We start from the raw sequence: 19,588 nt of genomic DNA on the forward strand, positions 1-19,588 counted from the left end.
GGTTTTAGGCTGGGTTTCTGTACAGCACTTTGAGATATCAGCTGATGTACGAAGGGCTATATAAATAAATTTGATTTGATTTGATGATATTATTTCACCTTTATTTAACCAGGTAGGCTAGTTGAGAACAAGTTCTCATTTACAACTGCGACCTGGCCAAGATAAAGCAAAGCAGTGCGACACAAACAACAACACAGAGTTACACATGGAATAAACAAACATACAGTCAATAACACAATAGAGAAAAAAAAGTCTATATACAGTGTCTGCAAATGAGGCAAGATAAGGGAGGAAGGCAATAAATAGGCCATAGTGGTGAAATAATTACAATTGAACAATTAAACACTGGAGTGATGAATGTGCAAGTACAAAACACACAAGACACACAAAAAACAGTATGGGGATGAGGTAGTTAGATGGACTATTTACAGATGGGCTATGTACATGTAACAGTATCATTTTAAACCGTCCCCTCACCCATACCCGGGCGCGAACCAGGGACCTTCTGCACACATCAACAACAGTCACCCACGAAGCATCGTTACCCATCGCTCCACAAAAGCCACGGCCCTTGCAGAGCAAGGGGAACTACTACTTCAAGGTCTCAGAGCCAGTGACGTAACCGATTGAAACGCTAGCTAGCGCGCACCGCTAACTAAGCTAGCCGTTTCACATCCGTTACACTCACCCCCCTTTTGACCTTCCTCCTTTTTCCGCAGCAACCAGTAATCCGGGTCAACAGCATCAATGTAACAGTATAATTTTAAACCATCCCAAACCGTCCCCTCGCCCATGCCCGGGCGCGAACCAGGGACCTTCTGCACACATCAACAACAGTCACCCACGAAGCATCGTTACCCATCGCTCCACAAAAGCCGCGGCCCTTGCAGAGCAAGGGGAACTACTACTTCAAGGTCTCAGAGCCAATGACGTAACCGATTGAAACGCTAGCTAGCGCGCACCGCTAACTAAGCTAGCCGTTTCACATCCGTTACATACAGGTGCAGTCATCTGTGAGCTGCTCTGACAGCTGTAGCTTAAAGTTAGTGAGGGAGATATGGGTCTCAAGATTCAGTGATATTTGCAATTCGTTCCAGTCATTGGCAGCAGAGAACTGGAAGGAGAGGCGGCCAAAGGAGGAATTGGCTTTGGGGATGACCAGTGAGATATACCTGCTGGAGCGCGTACTATTAGTGGGTGTTGTTATGGTGACCAGTGAGTTGAGATAAGGCTGGGCTTTACATAGCAAATGGGAGCCAGTGGGTTTGGCTGTGAATATGTAGCGAGGACCAGCCGACTTGAGCATACAGGTCACAGTGGTGGGTGGTATATGGGGCTTTGGTGACAAAGTGGATGGCACTGTGATAGACTGCATCTAATTTGCAGAGTAGTGTTGGAGGCTATTTTGTAAATGACATCACCGAAGTTAAGGATCGGTAGGATAGTCAGTTTTATGAGGGTATGTTTGGCATGAATGAAGGATGCTTTGTTGTGAAATAGGATGCCGATTCTAGATTTAATTTTGGATTGGAGATGCTTAATGTGAGTCTGGAAGGAGAGTTTTCAGTCTAACAAGACACCTAGGTATTTGTAGTTGTCCACATATTCTAAGTCAGAACCGTCCAGAGTAGTGATGCTGGGCGGGCAGGTGCGGGCACCAATTGGTTGAAGAGCATGCATTTAGTAAAACTTGCATTTAAGACCAGTTGAAGGCCATGGAAGGAGAGCTGTATGGCATTGAAGCTCATCTGGAGGTTAGTTAACACAGTGTCCAAAAAAGGGCCAGAAGTATACAGAATGGTGTCGTCTGCGTAGAGGTGGATCAGAGAATCACTAGCAGCGAGAGCGACATCATCGATGTATACAGAGAAAAAAGTCGGCCCGATAATTGAACCCTGTGGCACCCCCATAGAGACTGCCAGAGGTCCAGACAACAGTCCCTCCGATTTGACACACTGAACTCTGTCTGAGAAGTAGTTGGTGAAACAGGCGAGGCAGTCATTTGAGGAACCAAGGCTGTTGAGTCTGCAGATGTGGTGATTGACAGAGTCGAAAGCCTTGGCCAGGTCGATGAATACAATTGCACAGTATTGTCTCTTATGGTGGTTATGATATCATTTAGGACCTTGAGCGTGGCTGACGTGCCCTGCTGATTTGTAGGGGTCCAGATTTTGCAGCTCTTTCAGAACATCAGCTATCTGGATTTGGGTGAAGGAGAAATGGGGGATGCTTTTGCGAGTTGCTGTGGGGGGTGCAGAGCTGTTGACCAGGGTAGGGGTGGCCAGGTGGAATGCATGGCCAGCCGTAGAAAAATGCTTATTTAAATTCTCAGTTATTGTGGATTTATCAGTGGTGACAGTGTTTCCTAGCCTCAGTGCAGTGGGCAGCTGGGAGGAGGTGCTCTTATTCTTATTACGATAAGAAAGACACTAGTCTATCTGGTTGGAAAAGTAATAGTGAACGTCCCATCAGTAATAGCACAGTTTATAAACCCAGAGGCACAACATTGCTAGACTACCGGGAACACTTGCTAAACAGACCAAGAAGACCAGGCCAGGGTTTGAAATTTGCGAAGTCAATGAGAGAAGTGAAAAAGTATTTCTTAGTTGTTAATTTTCTCGAAATCTAAAGGGAGAACCTATATTCAAGTCAGTGTCTTAAGTAGTTGAACATGTTATTACTCCAACCTCGTGAATGTGACAAATTGACACGTTTTCATTTTTTGAATAAGTGCTTTATATTTGACGGCTTGCACCACATGCGCAGTTTGGCTAGCCAACGTCGCCATCTTCATACCACAGACAGAACAATGATAAATCTATTTCACATGATGTGTAAATGTGAAGCATCCGCCTGGAGTCTCCAATCACTTACAAATATGGTAGTGAGAGGAAGCCCGGTGCCCGGCAGTGGGAGAAGATGGGTGGAGATGGATTCTGGCCAATGTTGGCAATGTTAACACACGTTTCCCATGCCAATAAAAGCCCCTTGAATTGAATTGGATTCTGGCCGATATTCTGTTTTCTCGTCGATGAAACATTTGATCTCAATACAGGTTTATCTTCCCAAAACTAGAATATGTAACGAACAGAGTGGAATATGTTATGTAGACGTTTTACCCTTTGCCAAAGTGTTAAAGAATTGCGTTGTTTAGAAGGAGTGCAAAGGAGAATTGAGTTCTTGCACATGCGCACTTCACAGAGTAGGCGTTCCCTGTTGCTAGAACGAGCCAATAGGATCTCGCTAGCTCATGCTTGGCTCTGCCCACCTTCTCGTTTGTTCTGCCCACATTTCTTCCCATTTTAAACCACAAACTGTGGGTTTTTTTAGTAAAAAAAATAAATAAATCTTTGTTCTTTCTGGACTGACTTTGATGATTGCTCTGTTGTGAGGCCTTTTTAATTTCATCCATCCAACAATTCTATCACGGACAACAAAACGTTTCTAGTCTTACCCAAACACGGGTACAAAACGTTTCTGGACTCATCCAATACTCAGTCCTCAAAGGAAGGGCGGTGGAAACGTTTCCCTCGTTTTATTTATTTTTTCTCCAGAGGATTACATTTCTTAAATCGAAGCCACTTTTGGTGACCATGGCTGCTCTTTCAGTGTGGTTTTGGAACGAGAGGTTTTGGCTCCCACATAATGTGACTTGGGCGGATCTTGCAGACCCAGCGCCCGGGGTGGAGTATCCAAAAGCCGGGCACTTACTCTCTGCCTTACCGTTGGCTGTGGGGATCTTTGCTGTCAGAATACTATTTGAGAGGTACGCACTATTTTGCTTTTCTAAGTCATGTTGCCATTACGTTTTTTCCCCTCATGTTTACTTTTATCAACTATTTATTGAAGATAACACCCGCCCGGACGTATATGCACGCAGGAGTCTTCGATTGAAAAATAAAAAAGTCCTTGCCATCGTATTTTTTTGGGGGGGGGGTAGTCCCATAGATTTATGATTTAATAGGATCTCTATGGTTGTCCATCCATGTCAGCCTTATTCTAGCTACGCGAACCTCTAGCTGCTTGATACTTCGTAGGGCAGGGGTCGGCAACAGCTGGCGTACGGGCCAAAGGCGTTCCTCAAGTCTTTTTCTTTGGTCTTCCAAAGTTTTAACTTTTTGAGTAAAAAAAAAAACAACAACTGTAAAATAACCAATAATTTTTTTTATCTGTTCCCAAGTATTCCCACAAATAAAAAGAGGCATATGTGATCGTATCTCAATGTAATCCAGGTAGGAAAGGATTGTTATTTTCAAATACAACCTCCTTTTGGGCTTTATTGTCATCAATTTGAGTGTATAAGTTATTATAATTATGTTCCAGCCACTTTACCATCCGCTCGGAAAAAACATTGTCCCGCTGCTATATCTAGTTGTCTACCCCTGTCCTAGTGAGAGCACTGGGGCAAGCCAACTCATACAAAGCATGTAACAATAGATATCGAAAATAAGCTCATTATCCATTGATATAATATCTATGGCCGACAGTGACAGTACAACAACTCGATGACAACTTTTGCAGGCAGTTCTCAGAGCTGGCCTATGGCCTGTATTGTCAGGGTCAGTTATTAAAAAGTTATTTTCTTTAGAAAGAACACGTCCCACAATCTCCAGTCCAGGTTGCCTTTGAATTCAAACCATGCGCAGCAATCATGGCTATAGATGGGGAGTAAAACAGACCCTTTGTCACTGAGAAACGGACACATCAGGGCTGCAGGATCACAAATCAGTCCATTACCAGTATTCATGACAGTCCGCCCATCCATACCTAAAGAGCTTATCATCATTACCAAACTGCCTCAGGCCTGGTTGGGGACCGACATACAGTATATAGCCTAGCCCAGGTCTCTACAACCCTGTTCCCGGAGATCGACCCTCTAGGTTTTTACGCTCCAACCCTAATCTAGCACACCCGATTGTAATAATTTAGCTGGTTGATAAACTGAATCAGGTTTAGTGACAGGTGGTATTGGAGTGAAAACCGACAGGAGATTAGCTCTCCAGGAAGAGGATTGCAGAACCCTGCCCTAGCCTATGTGTCATGGGTTGGGTTGGGACTCGTCACATCTATGTGGGAACTAGGTCTATTTGTCATGAATGAGGGAGGAGGAAGATGGGTTCATTTTCTGTTTAATTAGCTTCTGGTATAAACTTGCTTTGACTAGTTTTAGAATCTTACTGGTTTTTTTTTTCTTCGGAGGGAGTTTTCCCTTGGGTTTCAGGGTTAGTCAGGGAAGGTTTGGCTGAAATCCAGGCTGAAGCATTGCCATGGATGGAGTGATATTGTACGTTTTTCATAATGGCTCTGAACATTGTGGGCATTTCACCAAACTGCTGGCCATCTTGTACTTGCAGAGCCCATATTCATGAATCATAAATCATCTCAGAGTCGGAGTCCTGCTTTAAAATGGGCCGAAATGTTGTCTTTAGATCACAATGAATAAGATTAAATGGGCAGGGGTACCTGATCCTTGGGGGTTAGAGCGTTGGGCCAGTAACCGAAAGGTTGCTGGATCGAATCCCCGAGCTGACAATCTGTTGTTCTGCCCCTGAACAAGGCAATAAGAATTTATTCTTAACTGACTTGCCTAGTTAAATAAAAAAGCACTGAGATAACTCCCTAGATCTTCACCAATACAAAGGCGAATAAGGGTTTGTTTCTGGAAATAAGGGACCTTAGTCCTTCCTCACCTCTCAGGAGAATAAGGGTTTGTTTCTGGAAATAAGGGACCTTAGTCCTTCTTCACCTCTCAGGAGAATAAGGGTTTGTTTCTGGAAATAAGGGACCTTAGTCCTTCCTCACCTCTCAGGTGAATAAGGGTTTGTTTCTGGAAATAAGGGACCTTAGTCCTTTCTCACCTCTCAGGAGAATAAGGGTTTGTTACTGGAAGTTGTGAAGTAGCCAATCATCACATTCACTTGGCACATAAACACGGTCTAGAACAGAAGTTAATTGTGTTGAAAGTTCAGTTTTTGTAGGCCATAAGCCAGTTAATTTATAAGCCAATTCATGAACTTGAACTGTGCCAATAATGACACATGAAGTATGATTATCTCTGTTGCATCATATTTGTCTTTAACCTGTACCTTGGAAACCTTTTTCTCTGTGAGGAGGATTAAGCAACAAAAAGAAAAACAGTTTCAGACTGTTTTGGCCTAAAACATGTCTTTACCTAATCATTTTCTACTGAACTGATTTGGCTTGGCTAATAGCCTCGTTTATGTAAACAGTGCATCCGTCAGTTCATTCAACATCTCTTTACACTCTCATGTACGCACACCTCTAGGCTACATTCATTTTGTGGTTTATTGAACGTTTTTTCAACTGCCATACAGACAGAGACAGCTAGCTTGCCGGACTAGCTCAGAGAGAGACAGCTAGCTTGCCGGACTAGCTCAGAGAGAGACAGCTAGCTTGCCGGACTAGCTCAGAGAGAGACAGCTAGCTTGCCGGACTAGCTCAGAGAGAGACAGCTAGCTTGCCGGACTAGCTCAGAGAGAGACAGCTAGCTTGCCGGACTAGCTCAGAGAGAGACAGCTAGCTTGCCGGACTAGCTCAGAGAGAGACAGCTAGCTTGCCGGACTAGCTCAGAGAGAGACAGCTAGCTTGCCGGACTAGCTCAGAGAGAGACAGCTAGCTTGCCGGACTAGCTCAGAGAGAGACAGCTAGCTTGCCGGACTAGCTCAGAGAGAGACAGCTAGCTAGCTCAGAGAGAGACAGCTAGCTTGCCGGACTAGCTCAGAGAGAGACAGCTAGCTTGCCGGACTAGCTCAGAGAGAGCCCGCTAGCTTGCCGGACTTGTAGTAGTAACCATCAGGAGACCAGTTGTCGTAGTAACTATCAGGAGACCAGTTGTCGTAGTAACTATCAGGAGACCAGTTGTCGTAGTAACTATCAGGAGACCAGTTGTCGTAGTAACTATCAGGAGACCAGTTGTCGTAGTAACTATCAGGAGACCAGTTGTCGTAGTAACTATCAGGAGACCAGTTGTCGTAGTAACTATCAGGAGACCAGTTGTCGTAGTATCTATCAGGAGACCAGTTGTCGTAGTATCTATCAGGAGACCAGTTGTCGTAGTATCTATCAGGAGACCAGTTGTCGTAGTATCTATCAGGAGACCAGTTGTCGTAGTAACCATCAAACTGTCCTCTTCTCAACTGAGATTACAGTTAGCCAGGGGTGGAAAAAGTAATCAATTGTAATACTTGAGTAAAAGTAAAGATACCTCAATAGAAAAGGTATTAATGCTATACATTAATGCTATTTTTTAAAATTTTTATTTAACTAGGCAAGTCAGTTAAGAACAAATTCTTATTTTCAATGACGGCCTAGGAACAGTGGGTTAACTGCCTGTTCAGGGGCAGAACGACAGATTTGTACCTTGTCAGCTCGGGGGTTTGAACTTGCAACCCTCCGATTACTAGTCCAACGCTCTCACCACTAGGCTACCCTACCGCCCCTGTACATTAAATTCCTTATATTAAGCAAACCAGACAGCCCGATTATCAAAATAATAAATAAATAAAGATGGGCACACTCCCACATCATTTACAAACAACAGTATTTTTATTTAGTGAATCCGTCAGATCAGAGGCAGTAGGCATCACAGTGTGTTATGTTGATAGGTGCGTAAATTGGACTATTTTACTGTTCTGTCTGAGCTTTCTAAATGCAACGAGTACTTTTTAGTGTCAGTATGGGAGTAAAAAGTATATGTTTTCTTTAGGAATGTAGTGGAGTTAAAGTAGTGAGAAAAATAAATAGTAAACTGGAGTACAGATGTCCCAGTAACTACTGAAGTACTTTAAAGTATTTTTTTACCTAAGTACTTGGCCTCACAAGTAGATACAACCTGGATAAATACAGTGTACATAACCTACGCTTGGTAATATCTAGTAACACTGTTGAGTGCCAGAATCATAGGACCGCAAACAGAAAATAATTTGCTGTGTCAGCGACAAAATGTTTGCTGTCTGACTCTTGACTCAACGATGGAAGCCTTAATTCACTGAGCTAGATAAGACATCTAGAGGAGGAGTCAACTCCCACTCTGGTGAAGCTGTAGGCCTTAATTCACTGAGCTAGATAAGACATCTAAAGGAGCAGACAACTCCCACTCTGGTGAAGCTGTAGGCCTTAATTCACTGAGCTAGATAAGACATCTAGAGGAGGAGTCAACTCCCACTCTGGTGAAGCTGTAGGCCTTAATTCACTGAGCTAGATAAGACATCTAGAGGAGGAGTCAACTCCCACTCTGGTGAAGCTGTAGGCCTTAATTCACTGAGCTAGATAAGACATCTAAAGGAGCAGACAACACTGACAATTCAACTAGTTTACTCTGGTGTAAATACCTGATTATAAACTAGTTTACACTGATGATTCAACTAGTTTACCCTGTGGTATAAACACTGATAATAAACTACTCTATGGTGTAAATACCTGATAATAAACTAGTTTACCCTGTGGTATAAATATTGATAATAAACTAGTTTACCCTGTGGTATAAACACTGATAATAACCTAGTTTACCCTGTGGTATAAACACTGATAACCTAGTTTACCCTGTGGTATAAACACTGATAATAACCTAGTTTACCCTGTGGTATAAATATTGATAATAAACTAGTTTACCCTGTGGTATAAACACTGATAATAAACTAGTTTACCCTGTGGTATAAATATTGATAATAAACTAGTTTACCCTGTGGTATAAATATTGATAATAAACTAGTTTACCCTGTGGTATAAATATTGATAATAAACTAGTTTACCCTGTGGTATAAACACTGATAATAAACTAGTTTACACTGATGTAAACACTGATAATAACCTAGTTTACTCTGTGGTATAAACACTGATAATAAACTACTCTATGGTATAAACACTGATAATAAACTACTCTATGGTATAAACACTGATAATAAACTAGTTTACTCTGTGGTATAAACACTGATAATAACCTAGTTTACCCTGTGGTATAAACACAGATAATAAACTAGTTTACTCTGTGGTATAAACACTGATAATAAACTAGTTTACTCTGTGGTATAAACACTGATAATAAACTAGTTTACACTGATGTAAACACTGATAATAACCTAGTTTACCCTGTGGTATAAACACTGATAATAACCTAGTTTACCCTGTGGTATAAACACTGATAATAACCTAGTTTACCCTGTGGTATAAACACTGATAATAACCTAGTTTACCCTGTGGTATAAACACTGATAATAACCTAGTTTACCCTGTGGTATAAACACTGATAATAAACTACTCTATGGTATAAACACTGATAATAAACGACTCTATGGTATAAACACTGATAATAACCTAGTTTACACTGTGGTATAAACACTGATAATAACCTAGTTTACCCTATGGTATAAACACTGATAATAAACTACTCTATGGTATAAACACTGATAATAAACTACTCTATGGTATAAATACTGATAATAAACTACTCTATGGTATAAATACTGATAATAAACTACTCTATGGTATAAACACTGATAATAACCTAGTTTACCCTATGGTATAAACACTGATAATAAACTACTCTATGGTATAAACACTGATAATAAACTACTCTATGGTATAAACACTGATAATAAACTACTCTATGGTATAAATACTGATAATAAACTACTCTATGGTATAAACACTGATAATAAACTACTCTATGGTATAAATACTGATAATAAACTACTCTATGGTATAAATACTGATAATAAACTACTCTATGGTATAAACACTGATAATAACCTAGTTTACCCTGTGGTATAAACACTGATAATAAACTACTCTATGGTATAAACACTGATAATAAACTACTCTATGGTATAAACACTGATAATAACCTAGTTTACCCTGTGGTATAAACACTGATAATAAACTACTCTATGGTATAAACACTGATAATAACCTAGTTTACCCTGTGGTATAAACACTGATAATAACCTAGTTTACTCTGTGGTATAAACACTGATAATAACCTAGTTTACTCTGTGGTATAAACACTGATAATAACCTAGTTTACCCTGTGGTATAAACACTGATAATAACCTAGTTTACCCTGTGGTATAAACACTGATAATAACCTAGTTTACCCTGATGTAAACACTGATAATAACCTAGTTTACCCTGATGTAAACACTGATAATAACCTAGTTTACCCTGTGCTATAAACACTGATAATAACCTAGTTTACCCTGTGGTATAAACACTGATAATAAACTAGTTTACCCTGTGGTATAAACACTGATAATAAACTAGTTTACACTGTGGTATAAACACTGATAATAACCTAGTTTACACTGTGGTATAAACACTGATAATAACCTAGTTTACCCTGATGTAAACACTGATAATAACCTAGTTTACCCTGTGGTATAAACACTGATAATAAACTAGTTTACCCTGTGGTATAAACACTGATAATAAACTAGTTTACCCTGTGGTATAAACACTGATAATAAACTAGTTTACCCTGTGGTATAAACACTGATAATAAACTAGTTTACCCTGTGGTATAAACACTGATAATAACCTAGTTTACCCTGTGGTATAAACACTGATAATAACCTAGTTTACCCTGTGGTATAAACACTGATAATAACCTAGTTTACCCTGGTATAAACACTGATAATAAACTAGTTTACCCTGTGGTATAAACACTGATAATACACTAGTTTACCCTGTGGTATAAACACTGATAATAACCTAGTTTACCATGTGGGATAAATAACTGACATTTGATAAAACAGGAAAGCCCTGGTGTCTGTTCATGTTGGTTCCTCGTTACAGAATGTTGAGATGTATAGTGTAGAACAGATCAGGGGATGTGTGTCAGGTTAGCATAGCGAATCGCGTCAGCTCTTTTCATCACATTTCTATCTGTTGTGTTTCGGTGTTTCAGTGTTTCATCCCACTGAAACAGGGCCTAGTGACTCCTGATCGACATGGTAGTTACAGCATCATACCTTCCCTCTATGGACTCATGTTTAACACAAGGTGAAACCAAAGTGTGTTTTCCCCCTCTGAGTTGTTCACCCTAATGCAGTGTGTTTGGACGATAGTCATATTTTTCATAGCTTGTGAACTGGAATGACAGGAGGAAGAGGGGGGAAAGGGACCCCCCCCCCCCGTCGTCGTTTCAGAAACAAGATCAGATTAATAAGGGCTGTTCTTTTTTCTCACATTCTAATCAACCGCACTACTTTGGCTGGCTGAACGACTGCCAAACCGGGCGTGTAGTGTCAGATTCCACCGCAGTTCCCCTTCCTTTAGCCTGATCCCAGATCTATATGCAGTGGAGCCAGCTTCCTGGTCATTGTACATTTACATATCTGGGACCAGGCCTACCACCCTACAATACCACACTGCTTGCTCTACTCTAGACTTCTGGCTTACCACAGTTAACCTCTGTTGTGTGTTTTCTGGCTTACCCACAGTGTGGCTGACCTTTAATGTAGACTAGTGACTTATCCACACAGTAGGCTAACCAATGTTGGCATGGCCGGGTCAAAGGGGTTTGAATCTGTTAGACGAGTGTGTTTTACTATTGGTATGATTTTCAACTGTAAACAGTCCAGGCTATAGTGACAAAGGACAAGCAACACAAGCAGATGGAGTGCGATTGAAAACACATTTCACCATTACTGAGTATGTCCTCTCTATGCCATGATCTCTAGGTCTATACTCTCTATGATCTCTAGGTCTATACTCTCTGTGATCTCTAGGTCTATACTCTCTGTGATCTCTAGGTCTATACTCTCTGATCTCTAGGTCTATACTCTCTATGATCTCTAGGTCTATACTCTCTATGATCTCTAGGTCTATACTCTCTATGATCTCTAGGTCTATACTCTCTATGATCTCTAGGTCTATACTCTATGATCTCTAGGTCTATACTCTATGATCTCTAGGTCTATACTCTCTATGATCTCTAGGTCTATACTCTCTGTGATCTCTAGGTCTATACTTGCTATGATCTCTAGGTCTATACTCTCTATGATATCTCGGTCTATACTCTATGATATCTCTAGGTCTATACTCTCTGTGATATCTAGGTCTATACTCTATGATATCTCTAGGTCTATACTCTCTGTGATATCTAGGTCTATACTCTCTGATATCTCTAGGTCTATACTCTCTATGATCTCTAGGTCTATACTCTCTATGATCTCTAGGTCTATACTCTCTATGATCTCTAGGTCTATACTTGCTATGATCTCTCGGTCTATACTCTCTATGATATCTAGGTCTATACTCTCTGATATCTAGGTCTATACTCTCTATGATATCTAGGTCTATACTCTCTATGATATCTAGGTCTATACTCTCTATGATATCTCTAGGTCTATACTCTCTATGATATCTAGGTCTATACTCTCTATGATCTCTAGGTCTATACTTGCTATGATCTCTAGGTCTATACTCTCTATGATATCTAGGTCTATACTCTCTGATATCTAGGTCTATACTCTATGATATCTCTAGGTCTATACTCTCTATGATCTCTAGGTCTATACTCTCTCTAGGTCTATACTCTATGATCTCTAGGTCTATACTCTCTATGATCTCTAGGTCTATACTCTCTATGATCTCTAGGTCTATACTCTATGATCTCTAGGTCTATACTCTCTATGATCTCTAGGTCTATACTCTCTGATATCTAGGTCTATACTCTCTATGATATCTAGGTCTATACTCTATGATCTCTAGATCTATACTCTCTGTGATATCTAGGTCTATACTCTATGATCTCTAGATCTATACTCTCTATGATCTAAAGGACACTGAAGGAACACTAACATATTGAGTGGTATTGAAAACACACTTCACTTGGACAGTCCACTTGTCTGTACTCTATTGTAGGCAGGACTCACTGATGCTGTTGCCAAACTACTTATGTATATGGCGTGATATTTCATCTCTACTCTCTTCCTGGCCTCTTGTCCTGACACGTAAAATGTTTTGAAAGTACTGCTCTTTTTAAAAAATTGTTTATTAGTTACAGTATATTCCATTTCTTCCCTCTGTCTTTTGGCCGGTGTTGGACAGATATCGAAACGGCAGATATACATAATTAAAACAAGTATATCCAACACGTCGTGTCAGCCATTGTGTAAGTACACCAATGAGACTGGAAGCAGTGTGAAGAATACAAAATGATACTGAACTTTTTTTACCTTTTATTTTAACGAGGTAAGTCAGATAATTAAGAACAAATTCTTATTTACAATGACGGCCTAGGAACAGTGGGTTAACTGCCTGTTCAGGGGCAGAACGACAGATCTGTACCTTGTCAGCTCGGGGATTTGAACTTGCAACTTTCCGGTTACTAGTCCAACACTCTAACCACTAGGCTACCCTGCAGCCCCTCCACTCTAACCACTAGGCTACCCTGCAGCCCCTCCACTCTAACCACTAGGCTACCCTGCAGCCCCTCCACTCTAACCACTAGGCTACCCTGCCGCCCCTCCACTCTAACCACTAGGCTACCCTGCAGCCCCTCCACTCTAACCACTAGGCTACCCTGCAGCCCCTCCACTCTAACCACTAGGCTACCCTGCCGCCCCTCCACTCTAACCACTAGGCTACCCTGCCGCCCCTCCACTCTAACCACTAGGCTACCCTGCCGCCCCTAGGGTTCCTTCACTGATATTCATCCAGACTTATGAGTCCATCTGTAAGTGATGATGATGTGCATCGTTTATTTACTAAAAACCAATAAGGCTCAGATAGGCTGTGTGTTTTCTGATAGGGTTTCACTGATAGGGCTTCTACTGCTGGTTTTCCTTCAGGTTCATAGCCAGACCATGTGCCTTCCTCTTGCATATCCACGCTGCCTCAGTCCACTGGCGAGCCACACCCAACCCTGTCCTGGAGAAGGTGTTTACATCCATCACAAAGGTACACACACACACACACACACACACACACACACACACACACACACACACACACACACACACACACACACTACACACACACTACACATAAACACAACACACACTACACACACGCACACACGCACACACTACCTACACACTGCACACACTACACACTACACACACACACACACATGCACACACACACACACACACTACACACGCACACACACTACACACGTACACACACACACTACACACACACACACACTACACACGCACACACACTACACACTACACACACACACGCACACACACTACACACACACACACACACACACACTACACACGCACACACACTACACACACACACACACACACACGCACACACACGCTACACACACACACACACACACGCACACACACACACACACACTACACGCACACACACACACTACACACACACACACACACACTACGCACACACACTACACACTACACACACACACACTACACGCACACACACACTACACACTACACACGCACACTACACACACACTACACACACACACACTACGCACACACACTACACACACACACACACTACACACACACACACACACACACACACACACACACACTACACACTACACACACACACACACTACACACACACACACACACTACACACTACACACGCACACACACTACACGCACACACACTACACACACACACACACTACACACGCACACACACTACACACTACACACACACACACACACTACACACTACACACACACATGCAGAATCAATGTTGTTTCAACTTTTATTTTATTTGAAAGAAAAATAATCAACGTCAACTGTTGTTTTGAGGTGGAATGTCAGGATGAAGTTACTATGGTAACCAAACCTTGTGTAAAATATGTAGCAGAATTTAACTTTAAAACAAGGTCAGATGTTAAATGTTATATTTACTATACGTGCTTCTACACCTGCATTGCTTACTGTTTGGGGTTTTAGGCTGGGTTTCTGTACCGCACTTTGAGATATCAGCTGATGTACGAAGGGCTTTATAAATACATTTGATTTGATATGCACTATCAGAATAAAAGCACTAGGCTGGACAGCTGAGTGGATCTGTCTACAGCACCCCCTACTGGAGAGTTGATGTATCTACAGCACCCCCTACTGGAGAGTTGATGTATCTACAGCACCCCCTACTGGAGAGTTGATCTACCTACAGCACCTCCTACTGGAGAGTTGATCTGCCTACAGCACCTCCTACTGGAGAGTTGATCTGTCTATAGCACCTCCTATTGGAGAGTTGATCTGTCTACAGCACCTCCTACTGGAGAGTTGATCTACCTACAGCACCTCCTACTGGAGAGTTGATCTGTCTACAGCACCTCCTACTGGAGAGTTGATCTATCTACAGCACCTCCTACTGGAGAGTTGATCTGTCTACAGCACCTCCTACTGGAGAGTTGAACTGTCTACAGCACCTCCTACTGGAGAGTTGATCTATCTACAGCACCTCCTACTGGAGAGTTGATGTATCTACAGCACCTCCTACTGGAGAGTTGATCTACCTACAGCACCTCCTACTGGAGAGTTGATCTACCTACAGCACCTCCTACTGGAGAGTTGATCTGTCTACAGCACCTCCTACTGGAGAGTTGATCTACCTACAGCACCCCCTACTGGAGAGTTGATCTACCTACAGCACCTCCTACTGGAGAGTTGATGTATCTACAGCACCTCCTACTGGAGAGTTGATGTATCTACAGCACCTCCTACTGGAGAGTTGATGTATCTACAGCACCTCCTACTGGAGAGTTGATGTATCTACAGCACCTCCTACTGGAGAGTTGATCTGTCTACAGCACCTCCTACTGGAGAGTTGATCTGTCTACAGCACCTCCTACTGGAGAGTTGATCCATCTACAGCACCTCCTACTGGAGAGTTGATCTGTCTATAGCACCTCCTACTGGAGAGTTGATCCGTCTACAGCACCTCCTACTGGAGAGTTGATCCGTCTACAGCACCTCCTACTGGAGAGTTGATCCGTCTACAGCACCTCCTACTGGAGAGTTGATCCGTCTACAGCACCTCCTACTGGAGAGTTGATCCGTCTACAGCACCTCCTACTGGAGAGTTGATCCGTCTACAGCACCTCCTACTGGAGAGTTGATCTGTCTACAGCACCTCCTACTGGAGAGTTGATCTGTCTACAGCACCTCCTACTGGAGAGTTGATCTACCTACAGCACCTCCTACTGGAGAGTTGATCTGTCTACAGCACCTCCTACTGGAGAGTTGATCTACCTACAGCACCTCCTACTGGAGAGTTGATCTGTCTACAGCTCCCCTTTAGTGTCCCATCCAGGGTTTTAACCCAGCCCAGTTTAGCTCACTGACTACCAATGTGCTGTCATGAGAATGATTGTTGAGAAATATCCTCTTAAAAACAAAATAGATTCACTGTTGTTATCGAAGTCATTCCAAAGGGTAGGTTTAACAGAGCAAATTAAATATGACCATACTTTATGTGCCCGGGCTGTACACACTTCATCAGTCTCCCTTTCACAATTTGACAAGCATTTAATAATGCCTCTAATTTCACGGCGGCGACGGCATCCCCTTTGTGGCCGCAATGCACCGTAATGCACCGTAATGCACCCTGAAAAGAATCCATCTCCTTTGTGGCTGTAATGCACCCTGAAAAGAATCCATCCCCTTTGTGGCTGTAATGCACCCTGAAAAGAATCCATTCCCTTTGTGGCCGTAGTGCTGGGTTGTGCCCTTCCCTCGAGTCTCGCTGTGCCCTTCTCTCGAGTCTCGCTGTGCCCTTCTCTCAAATCTCGCTGTGCCCTTCCCTCGAGTCTCGCTGTGCCCTTCTCTCGAATCTCGCTGTGCCCTTCCCTCGAGTCTCGCTGTGCCCTTCTCTCGAGTCTCGCTGTGCCCTTCCTTCGAGTCTCGCTGTGCCCTTCTCTCGAGTCTCGCTGTGCCCTTCCCTCGAGTCTCGCTGTGCCCTTCCCTCGAGTCTCGCTGTGCCCTTCCCTCGAGTCTCGCTGTGCCCTTCCCTCGAGTCTCTCTGTGCCCTTCTCTCGAATCTCGCTGTGCCCTTCCCTCGAGTCTCGCTGTGCCCTTCTCTCGAGTCTCGCTGTGCCCTTCCCTCGAGTCTCGCTGTGCCCTTCCCTCGAGTCTCGCTGTGCCCTTCCCTCGAGTCTCGCTGTGCCCTTCCTTCGAGTCTCGCTGTGCCCTTCCCTCGAGTCTCGCTGTGCCCTTCCCTCGAGTCTCGCTGTGCCCTTCCCTCGAGTCTCGCTGTGCCCTTCCCTCGAGTCTCGCTGTGCCCTTCCCTCGAGTCTCGCTGTTCTCGAGTCTCGCTGTGCCCTTCTCTCGAGTCTCGCTGTGCAATCCGAAGCATCTCTCACTCACACGGCTCTCTGTCACGTGACCGGGTCTTTCTCACAGGCTACAAGTGAAGACCGACACATCCAAATCCAAAGTGCATATTAAAGATGTTGGAAGAACGTTTCCTTTTCGTCAGCCAATAAGGCTTAACGAACAGCAAAAGCACTAGCCTATGTCAATCTACTATCCCCTATTAGTACAAATCTACAAATCTACTACTATACTAATCTACTATTAGTACAAAGTTGACCTATTCTAATCTGTGTGAGAAACACATATTCCAAACATAGTCTGGGACAGTTGTGGAATGCGATAGATCCCGAATGAATACAAACACTAACATCACGTTTTTTTAAATGCAATGTGGCTGACCAAACAGATCAGAACGTTTAGCTTAAAATGTTGATGAACTATTAGACTATTTCTTCACATTATAAGCGCAGCAATGCGAACACAGCAGTAGGCTATAAATGTTCCATTAGCGGAAACCACCATTATCAAAAGTGACTGCAAATACAATTATACATGTAATGCTTGTATTATAAAGGTGAATTTTATGGTGAAAATGATCTTCTCCAAACATGAAACTCACACGCTGCTTATATATACCAGTTAGGCTCTACACCCCTTGTTAATACCAGTTAGGCTCTACACCCCTTGTTAATACCAGTTAGGCTCTACACCCCTTGTTAATACCAGTTAGGCTCTACACCCCTTGTTACCCCTTGTTAATACCAGTTAGGCAGTTAGGCTCTACACCCCTTGTTAATACCAGTTAGGCTCTACACCCCTTGTTAACCCCTACCAGTTAGGCTCTACACCCCAGTTGTTAATACCAGTTAGGCTCTACACCCCTTGTTAATACCAGTTAGGCTCTACACCCCTTGTTAATACCAGTTAGGCTCTACACCCCTTGTTAATACCAGTTAGGCTCTACACCCCTTGTTAATACCAGTTAGGCTCTACACCCCTTGTTAATACCAGTTAGGCTCTACACCCCTTGTTAATACCAGTTAGGCTCTACACCCCTTGTTAATACCAGTTAGGCTCTACACCCCTTGTTAATACCAGTTAGGCTCTTGTTAATACACTCCACCCCTTGTTAATACCAGTTAGGCTCTACACCCCCAGTTGTTAATACCAGTTAGGCTCTACACCCCCAGTTTGTTAATACCAGTTAGGCTCTACACCCCTTGTTAATACCAGTTAGGCTCTACACCCCTTGTTAATACCAGTTAGGCTCTACACCCCTTGTTAATACCAGTTAGGCTCTACACCCCAGTTAGGCTTGTTAATACCAGTTAGGCTCTACACCCCTTGTTAATACCAGTTAGGCTCTACACCCCTTGTTAATACCAGTTAGGCTCTACACCCCTTGTTAATACCAGTTAGGCTCTACACCCCTTGTTAATACCAGTTAGGCTCTACACCCCTTGTTAATACCAGTTAGGCTCTACACCCCTTGTTAATACCAGTTAGGCTCTACACCCCTTGTTAATACCAGTTAGGCTCTACACCCCTTGTTAATACCAGTTAGGCTCTACACCCCTTGTTAATACCAGTTAGGCTCTACACCCCTTGTTAATACCAGTTAGGCTCTACACCCCTTGTTAATACCAGTTAGGCTCTACACCCCTTGTTAATACCAGTTAGGCTCTACACCCCTTGTTAATACCAGTTAGGCTCTACACCCCTTGTTAATACCAGTTAGGCTCTACACCCCTTGTTAATACCAGTTAGGCTCTACACCCCTTGTTAGTTAGCTCTACACCCCTTGTTAATACCAGTTAGGCTCTACACCCCTTGTTAATACCAGTTAGGCTCTACACCCCTTGTTAATACCTTGTTAATACCAGTTAGGCTCTACACCCCTTGTTAATACCAGTTAGGCTCTACACCCCTTGTTAATACCAGTTAGGCTCTACACCCCTTGTTAATACCAGTTAGGCTCTACACCCCTTGTTAATACCAGTTAGGCTCTACACCCTCTTGTTAATACCAGTTAGGCTCTACACCCCTTGTTAATACCAGTTAGGCTCTACACCCCTTGTTAATACCAGTTAGGCTCTACACCCCTTGTTAATACCAGTTAGGCTCTACACCCCTTGTTAATACCAGTTAGGCTCTACACCCCTTGTTAATACCAGTTAGGCTCTACACCCCTTGTTAATACCAGTTAGGCTCTACACCCCTTGTTAATACCAGTTAGGCTCTACACCCCTTGTTAATACCAGTTAGGCTCTTGTTACACCCCTTGTTAATACCAGTTAGGCTC

General features: G+C 42.9%; 1 protein-coding gene across 1 annotated transcript in view; it reads left to right on the plus strand.

Annotated features, from left to right (window-relative positions):
• Positions 1–3,279: 3,279 nt before the first annotated feature.
• LOC124003996 (ceramide synthase 5-like) overlaps positions 3,280–19,588 on the plus strand; it is a 38,732-nt gene continuing 22,423 nt past the window's right edge. Inside the window, exons 1-2 of the mRNA XM_046312712.1 lie at positions 3,280–3,766; positions 13,812–13,920. Of these exons, the coding sequence (XP_046168668.1) occupies positions 3,594–3,766; positions 13,812–13,920 (282 nt within the window). The 5' untranslated portion in view covers positions 3,280–3,593. The remainder of the gene's footprint in view (positions 3,767–13,811; positions 13,921–19,588) is intronic.

This window comes from Oncorhynchus gorbuscha, linkage group LG18 (assembly GCF_021184085.1).
Source record: "Oncorhynchus gorbuscha isolate QuinsamMale2020 ecotype Even-year linkage group LG18, OgorEven_v1.0, whole genome shotgun sequence".
NCBI lineage: Eukaryota > Metazoa > Chordata > Actinopteri > Salmoniformes > Salmonidae > Oncorhynchus > Oncorhynchus gorbuscha.